Here is a 9,506-nt window from a genome sequence, read left to right on the forward strand (position 1 = left end):
AAAAAAAAAAAAAAAAAAAAAACCCTGAATGGAATGCTCAGTGATAGTAGATTACACATTTTTAAAAGAGGAGCTAATGCTTGTATTACTTTTACATAATTATGTCTTTTTGAAGAAAAGCTAGAAGATACTATACATTAGCAGGGGTGGGAAAGGCCATAATCTATAACCCAAAAGGAATTACTGTTGGCATTTTGGCATATATCCTTCCAGGTTTTCATATGTAACAATTTTAATCCTATTCGTCTATAACCTTTATTTTTTCCAAGTCAGCCGTACATACACACACATCTAAGTGTGCATATCTTAAAATGACAATATGGCATTTCATTTTATGGTTTTGTCCATTTGCTAATCCCCTAAGTTTTGGTTACTGTACCCAATATTACAGTGAACATTCTTTCGAGTACTCGTACAATTTTTTTCTAGAAGTTTAAGGGAGACGAACTTCTTAAAGTGTGTGCCAGGTTCTTCTTCACTATGGTTGTACGGTTTCAAACCGCCCTCTGCACTGCCAGTCGCTCCCAGACGCTTGCCAGAACTGCGCGTTACTGTTGTCCTTCGTCCTGCCAATCGGGCAGCGAAAGATAGTCTATAATTTTAATTAGAGAAAATGTTACTGACTTATGTTTTTGATAGTGAATTTGAAAATCTATTAATGCACTAGGAATTTTAATGATTTGCTTTTCATGTACTGTGGGAGCTCATTTTTTCTTATAAGTAACAGTATTTTAACAGAGCAAGACAAAATACTAACTATACTCTTGATTCATAAAGATACTTAGCTCGGTATGCTAACGTCATATCTTAAATTCAAATTTAGTTTTATAAATAATAGATGTTGATGAGTGTCACGAGCTTCAGTCATTTTTGTGGTATGTTCTGGTGTATGATATGAAATTTTCTTCTTCAGCTTGACCAAGAATGTCCCAATATTTGTTTGCACTATGGCCTACCCCACTGTGCCTTGCCCTCTTCATGTATTCGAGCCAAGATACAGACTGATGATTCGAAGAAGTATACAAACTGGAACTAAACAGTTTGGGATGTGTGTCAGTGATACTCAGAATAGGTATGTTTTTGTATGTAAATATTTCTGTTTATATTGGACCGTGCTTTGAATATTGAGAGCTCCCATGCTTGCTACTTGAACTTGGCTATTAATCACAATTTTTCCTTTAGTTTTGCAGATTATGGGTGTATGCTACAAATTAGGAATGTACATTTCTTACCTGATGGAAGGTCTGTGGTGGATACAGTTGGAGGAAAGCGGTTTAGGGTTTTAAAAAGAGGAATGAAAGATGGATACTGCACCGCAGACATTGAATATCTGGAAGATGTTAAGGTATGAAATGTCTCTTTAGCACACCTTGGCATACTCTGTCCTTGGCCTTGTATAGGCTGATATTCTAGGCACTTAAAACAGTTCTTTGTCGCAGAGACCATCGTTGATATTTATACAAGTTAGCTGCCAGTTACCTTTTTCTCATGTTGCTCTTACTCTGTGTTGACTTGGAAGTCTAGAACAGTTCCTCTTGATTTCCGCCGACTCCCCAACCAACGTGGTGCCTAGAATGTATGTGGACATGGTGGGCACTTAACAGCAGCACTCGATTTGGTTGAGCTCGGAACCCATCTATGTTGTGAAAGCTGCTAATCCCTGCCCTTTTTAACTGAATTTATTAGTAGTCAAAACTGATGTAATCAGCAGATTGAAATGGAACATAAAGGCAAAAACACACTGAATCCTTTCCAAACTGTTCTAGATGTGTCTGACAGAACCTTAATGATAACATCGCCACTGTGAGATGAGGTGTTTAAACTCTACGGCATCACAGAGAAAGTACTATCACTAGCCTGTCTTCCCTGCAGTGCGTTATCGTGATAATCTTCTTGCAAAGGGTCAGTGTGGGCCCTTTCATGTTTCTAGTATCTCATTCACCATCTACAATTCGTTTAGGTATCAGAAAAATGATTTGTGATGCTATGAATATCAAATTAAAGGCCGTTTCTTTTGGAAGGGCATTGTAAAACCATTGATCATATGCTCTCTCTGTTCATTGATTTGGGCCCTTCATTTGAATGCTGGCATTAGGCGCTTCTAACAACATTAACTCTTTGAATTTTCAAAACTCTGAGATACTTAGATGAGGAACAGAAGCTCCCAAAGTGGTCATTAATAGGTCTAAGATCCTATAGGTAAAGTCATAAATATGATTGAAAGCTAGCTTTCCAGCTCCAAGCGCTGTGCGTCGTCATTATGCCATATTGCCTCTCTGATAAACTTGATTAGTCTGATATTGCCTGTCCTATTATTAAGATGCTAGCTAGAGGAAGACTTCTTTTTTGTGCAGTAGGTCAAAAGTGTTGTGTGAGTTGAAATTTTGAGCTGCTTGATAGTGTCCTTGCCTTAAGCATGCTTAGTTAAGGGAGTCATTTGCTAAAGGCAATATTCTTTGGAAGTTTACATCTTCACATTTGGATTTGATGACAAAATCCCTTGAGTATGGCCAATCATATGACTAGATGGGAACATATGACAATAGAATAGCATATTGAAAGCATTATGGGTTTGGCATTTAGAAAGCGCTTGCTGTCTTTGTAGTCTTAGGAATGTCTAATAATTTTTCCTCATCTTAATGTCTCGTCTTTGTAATGATTTCTTGTCCCTTCTGGAAAAGCTTCTCAGATTTCATAAGCAAAGTCTTTTTTCCCCCCATAAAGTTCTGCCTGCTTTTTAGCCAGTTCCTTTTTCCATCTCAGACACTTCTCATTTTTGTCATTATTTTCTAGAGCCCATGGTTTATTTCCTAGAATTTTGTAAGGATGTAACAGAGGTTTTGTTTTTTCAATAGTCTTCACAAGTCAGAAGTTTATTTCCAGCTTATGTTAAGACCAGTGTGTGTTCGCAGGCGACTGAGTTTTATATGGTCATTCCAAGACCATAAGTCTTCAACTCATGGCTCTACCTTTTCATTATGTAACTATGATTAAACTGATAAATTTTGTTATATAGTTCAGTGGTATTAAGTACATTCACAGTGTTGTGCAAAAGGCAGGTGTTTTTTAGTTTTATTTTTCATTTCAAATCTTCCAGAAATAAAAAGTATGTGTTCAGAGTTCCCTTTGTTTTATAGTGAGTCATTCGTGAAATCTGAAAGGCTGAGTCAGGCCTGGTATTTGTTCAGATGAGTTAATGTATATGAACTAGAGCACTCCCCGGCACAGAGTGAGTGGGATAGAAGTGTGTGCTACAGAAATCAATAGAAGATGCAGGAGTTAATGCTCTACTTCATCTCCTGTGCTCTGTGAGACTACTAATTCTGGATCTGAGGCTGCAAGGCGGATGCATTTAATTTTATGTTCACAGTTTGGTGATCTGAAGGGTGCGAGGAGCAGCGATGGAGGTAGCCACAGCCTTGGCCTTTATATAAAAAAAAAATCATTGCATAATTTATTCTCTTTTGATAGACTGGTTTTCTTTGCTAAGTTTCTTACTGTGTTTTGACCCAGTTCCCTGGTAAAGGGTATCATTATGTTTGTTCTCCATCCTATTACTGCTTTCTGCCAGGTTATCTCTGCTTTAAACCTCCCCAATCTTCCCTTTTACCGCAGTGACTATATTCTTGTTCCACTGTTTTCAAAAGCCATTAATCCATAGAGACAAAAAGGAATTCTAAATTCATGCAGACCTTCATCCGAGAACTCACGCTCAGTTGTGCCCTTCCCAGCTGGAGGCCGGCAGTAGTCTTCTGCAGGATTACATTGCTTCATCGACAAGGCCGGGCAGCGGTCACGCCTTGTGGTGTCTCTTTAGTCTGGCCCTCGGCGCTCTGTGAGGAAGAAATATGTAATATATATTGCAGAAGAATACTCTGATCCAGCACTGAAATTGGGGTTGCCAATTAAAAAATGTTTTTCATTTCTGTTGGGTTGGGGATATGGACAGGAAGGCTAGATGCAAGTCTTACAAACTGCTGTGTTTCCAGGCCGAGGACGAAGAGGAGGTCCAGAGCCTCCGGCAGCTCCATGACCTGGTATACTCGCAGGCCTGCAGCTGGTTTCAGAACCTGAGAGACAGATTTCGAAGCCAAATTCTTCAGCACTTTGGCTCAATGCCTGGGAGGGAGGAAAACCTTCAGGTATGATGACTTTGATACTGTTTCCAAGAGTCTCACTGTTTTCTTAATAAACTCAAATTAAGGGAGTTTTAAGGGGTTTTTTTTGTTTTCCTTTTTGCACAGCCTTTCCTTTGTCCCCACTGCCTTTGAATTGATGACCATATTTCCAGAGCAGTGGTGTCTGCTGCTGTTTGTAGGGGATGGGGAGAGCTGACGGCTGAGGGGTCCGTAGCTGTGACTGCACAGGAGGAAAAAGCCCTTCCCTGACGATTTGCTCAAAGGAGGGAGAGGGGATTAAAAATGGGACATTCTAGTAAATTGTTGGGAGAGCTATCATTTCTGCATTTTCTAGAAGTCTTTTTTTTAACCTCTCCTTTTATCTCCATGTGTCTCTTCATGTTTAATACTTCGCTCCTCATGAAGTTAGTGTTCTGATAGTCTTGCTCACGTACTTAGGGTTGATGCTTAAGCTTAATCTGGTCAGCATATAGCAGATCTGTGCAGTAGACACTGTAAGATGCACAAAAAGAAGCGTCCCCGTTCTGGAAAATCTGATGGTAGACTCATTGAAACACTTTTAGACATAAACATTTTGAACTGAGTGTTTATGGTCAGAAGGTAGGTTTCATAATGAAATGGCTATAAATAAATACATGGAGAGAGAACAGGGCTCACTGTGATGGACACTGCCTCTCATTCCAGTTTTCAAAGGCTGGCCTAAATCTGTCTGAATCCCAATTGAGTCCTTCACCTGAACTTGCGATTATAAGATCAGATCATCTCCAAGTTGAGCACTCATTCAGTATCCTACATATTATCAGTTGCTCCTGTTTGTTTTATCTTGGTTTCCTAAATCTGATAAAACTTGATAGAGATAGCCTTTGAGCAGCATAAAATTAAGTATATTTTAAATGTAAAAACTCCACTTTCACCACTCTCGCCTTTTAGGATTCAGTCCTCTACCACTGCTTCGTTAGTATTATTGTGAGTCAGGACTTGGTCAGTGAAACAAAAGCAGCCACTTGTGTATAATCCAGGCATGGAGGGGGTGCTGTGAGATGCAGAGCCGGAGGAGTGAAGCTCAGGGACGTCACGGAAGGAGGACAGGGCACCTGACCCAGGGGAGCCCTATGCTTCTCAGGAACTTGTGGGGAAGCTTCTGTATTTCTTAGGAGTATGAGGGAGGTACCCACCAGTATCTCAGTCTGAAGCACTGTAGCAGGTGGTTAAGAATTCTCTGGAAGGCTCCTGCAAATCTGTCAACACTTTGCAACAGTCTCCAGAGAACAGTGGCTTCTTCTCTTCCAAATTTCACAAGATTATGCCTCTCCCTGGCCAAGTCTATGCCCAGAACCATGTGAGGGAGGGGATTGTGGGAAATGTTTCTGACCTCTCTGAAATGCACGAAGGCTGGGTGGTGATGCTGAGCGGAGATGAGATGGTACACAAATATGGAAATCTCATGGGATTCTGGAGGGAGCTTATGGAGATCAGCATTAACCTCAGGGGCTCCTATGGTCATTCTGAAACTTCAGATTTCAGGTTCAACAAAAAGCAATTTGGGGTGCAACAGAGATGGCTTGAAATTGTTTTGTATAACATATACATAATTATACTCTCAAAAGAAGAGGAGAGAAAAAGCAGGAAATATCTTAGAGTAATAATTTATGATATCTTCCCAAATTTGATGAAAAGTTTCAATCTCTCGTTCAAGACCACGAACAGACTCCAAGTAGGATAAATACAAAGATATCCTCACCTAGATACACGGCAGTAAAACTGAAATAAAAGAAACAGAAAATCTTGAGAAAAAAAGTCCAAGTTCTTCCACTGGCCAGTAGTCAGCCCTTGCCACATCCGAAGGACTTCTCTGATGGAAATGCTGATTTTCTCAAACAAAACTAGAGGCTGAGACCTTTTCTTCTATCTTGCCTAGGATTCCATGGTTCTTTGAAGACACTTTTAAATGTTAATTAATGTTTTAAATATGTATTTTCAGAAAGAAGCTCTCAATTAGGACAGTTTTGTGGCACATTTGGCAGCCTTATTCTTTGACAGTTTGGGAGATGTATCGTTTCCTATACTTTTTATAAAAAAGTCTTTTCTCACTAACTTTTTCCCTTGCTGCTTCAATTTATTTGTGACTCTATCGCATGTAACGTTTTCACTCCTCATGAAATTGAAGATAGTTAGCACCGTCACAGCTGGGAGGTGCCATTGGCATCTTATTGGATAGACGTGAGAGACACTGCTCAACATACTACCAGAGCGCAGGGCGGTTCCTGCAATGAGGAATTTTCCAGCCCCAAATGTGAGCAGCCTGCATCCAGGCAGTGCGGTGCCGAGGACAGAGTGTCGGCCGTGGACGACTTACATTTCTGATCTTCGGTTTCCCCATTTTATAGGGGCACAAGAGCCTTCCTTACATGGTTGTTAAAAGACTTTGAGATACGATCAGATAGTCAAGTGCTCAATGAAGATGAGCTTGTTGGTTTGTAATTGTTTTTGTCACAGACGTATATTGTACTAATACTGTAAACTGTTGACTATTTTTAGGCGACCCCTAATGGACCCGCGTGGTGTTGGTGGCTTCTTGCAGTTCTTCCCGTAGATCCCCGATACCAGCTGTCGGTTTTGTCAATGAAGTCTTTGAAAGAACGGTTGACAAAGATACAGCATATACTGACCTATTTTTCTAGAGACCAATCTAAGTAACTAACTGCTTGGATCTTCCTTTAAAGTTACCCTAATCTGGCCGTGTTGACAGCCAGATTGTCTGCTGCCTTTTGCACATCCAGTGCTGGTTTGAGAAATGTAATGAAACTTTTTTTCCTTCAACCTCCTGAATCATGTGGTTCTGCAATGATTACCTTCAACTAGGACTTAGACCACTAAGAACTTGCACAGAAAAACACGCACTGAATGTGTGTTAAACCTCTACATTGTGATGAAGTTGCACTATGTACCATATTCTAAAACAAAATGAGAACTGTGTGTATGTGGGGTGTGTGTGTGTGCGCGCGCGTGTGTGCATTTTCTCTGGCTTTAAAATTTTAAAAGAAAAAAAGCCATAGAGAGCAGAACTTGCTGAGGGTTTTTACTGCCCAAGTTTACAACAATAGCGATACAAGTTTTTGCAAGTTGAATTTGCCTCAGATTTATCTGTCCTAATGCTTCTATTTGCACAAGTATGTAAACTATGGTATTGAGTATCACTCTGTTGGAAATCCTGCTCTTGCTGAACTGTCTTGACCATTGACTATGACACAGTTTCTTATTTATGTAAATACTTGCATCCTAGTGGCCAACAGGCTTTGGATGCAGAACCTAGAGCCAGTTTTCAGGAACAGTTGCAAACCTGCCATGGTACTGTGCATCTATTCATAAAACACTTAAAACTGTGAAAATATGGTTTACATTTAATTGTACATAAAGGTAAATGGAGAACTCAACTCAGTACCAGTTAGTTTGTACATTTTAGGGGGCTTTTCACATCAACTGCCCATCTATATAATTTATAGTTTGACATGAGGTGTTTAAAAAAAATTACCTAGTATAAACCCATTAAGGATCTGGGGAAAGAGAAGAAGCTTAATGTAGAACTAAGCTTTTAAAGTATGTTTTATTTCTTAATTCTGGTCTTGGTGCAGATGTTAGTTATGCCTTATTCATATCACAATTAGATCACCATGCTGCGCCATGGTTTATATTCATGCTGCCCTAGATACTTTTGTAATTATTTGTTGCAAACTTGTGACTGTCCCTATTAACTTTCTTTTATGTAAGTACTTTGTAAAAGTTTCTTAAACTTTTGCTTTTGCTTATTTAATTTTGAATAAAAGCTAAATTCATAATAATTTTTTCTTAAATTTTAGGTCAAAATCAAAGAACAGATGAGTTTTACTGTTTTTGTGACATGAGATAAGCTTATAGCTTTCAAAATACTGTAAGAAAAAAAGAATCTGAAGGAGGCTTCAGGCCCTAGAACAGTCCTTTAAAGTACTATTTTTCAACATTTAAAAAAGCCATGTCTCTTTAGGATAAAGATAAAACTTTTCATGTTACCCCTATTTGAGACCATTAAATAGACCTGACTATTTCGAGCCCCAATTTCCCAGCTAGGATTTTCCAGATATAAATAAATCATTTTAATAGTATTTTTATAAAAATATATTCAGAAATGACTGCCTGGAAGACCACCCTTTGCCCCCACAATTACACTAATTGAAAATCTCCAGAAAATGTTGTCTAAAGAATGGGCCATTCCCCGAAAGTTACCTTACCGATAGTCCTGAAGTGTTCAACTTTCTTATAAGAAACTATTAAATGCCTGTTAAGTAGTGTCTGGATAGTAGCATACATGCAAAATTTACCTGTAGTTCTCAAAGCATGTACGAGAAGGAAGTAGGATTTACCCAGTGCCGAATCTACATCTGTGGTATGTGCATGCCCATACCCACAAATGGGCATTAAATGATCTCTTTCTGTAGAGAGCTATGATACTAATGGGAATTCAGAATACTAGTTTTATCATTTGACTCTAATTTGTGATGAATGTTTTGTTACTCTGTGTATACATTTTTACATCTCTGGACAGTTTTGTTTTTTCCCTACTGCACTTTATGTGCCATTTATCTAGAGAGGGGAAAAAAATACATATCTGACAGACTCTTACCCTTATCACTTTAAGTGACTTAAGTTCTGTCACTTTTCAACATTTCAAGTCAGAGTCAAAGTAGCTAGTTGTTGCTGTTCTCATGTTAATACACCTGTCTCTACATGTCCAGATCGTCCTGTTAAAGGCCTAATTCCGATGCCTTCACCCAACGAGAACTCTGAACTCCACATCTTCCTTGCACTTTGCTAGTGGCACTTACGGGAGATAACTGAATCATGCGTGAACCCTCTAATGAATATTATGACTGGTCTCTAGCACTTTAGACAGATTTAATAAGCTGACCACTGAACAGAACAGAAATAAATGCCAATTAAGAAGGGAGACTGGATAAAGATGGTTAGACTGAGCAATAACCTTTGCCTTCTCTTCTTCCCCCAAACCCAACACAAATGACAGTAAAGAAAATGAAATCTAATGACACTGTGAAAACAAAAACCCCATCCGTTGACAAATGCTTTTGAGGAATTTCTGAGATCTGGGAGCAGGATTTGATATATAGAAGACTGAGGAGATTTGCCAAAGTGGAGGAATCTACCCCAAACTAGGGGAAGGTCTTGGAAAACCTCCAGAGGATTTCTTGGGGAGACTATATCTGACCTAGATGGATCATTTGAATTCTTCCTTACTTGGGCTGAGCAGGAGGCAGCAACAGCAATTGTTCTCAGACCAAATCACAGAATGTGGACATTGGGCCAGAGAAGACCCTG

General features: G+C 39.3%; 1 protein-coding gene across 1 annotated transcript in view; it reads left to right on the plus strand.

The window, feature by feature from the left end:
- Nucleotides 1-7,979, plus strand: part of LONRF1 (LON peptidase N-terminal domain and ring finger 1) — a 43,252-nt gene extending 35,273 nt beyond the window's left edge. Inside the window, exons 12-15 of the mRNA XM_077773197.1 lie at nt 914-1,072; nt 1,183-1,345; nt 3,990-4,142; nt 6,678-7,979. Coding sequence (XP_077629323.1) covers nt 914-1,072; nt 1,183-1,345; nt 3,990-4,142; nt 6,678-6,836 — 634 coding nt within the window. The 3' untranslated portion in view covers nt 6,837-7,979. The remainder of the gene's footprint in view (nt 1-913; nt 1,073-1,182; nt 1,346-3,989; nt 4,143-6,677) is intronic.
- Nucleotides 7,980-9,506: the final 1,527 nt, after the last annotated feature.

The sequence above is a fragment of the Crocuta crocuta genome, unplaced genomic scaffold (assembly GCF_008692635.1).
Source record: "Crocuta crocuta isolate KB4526 unplaced genomic scaffold, BGI_CrCroc_1.0 scaffold140, whole genome shotgun sequence".
Lineage (NCBI taxonomy): Eukaryota > Metazoa > Chordata > Mammalia > Carnivora > Hyaenidae > Crocuta > Crocuta crocuta.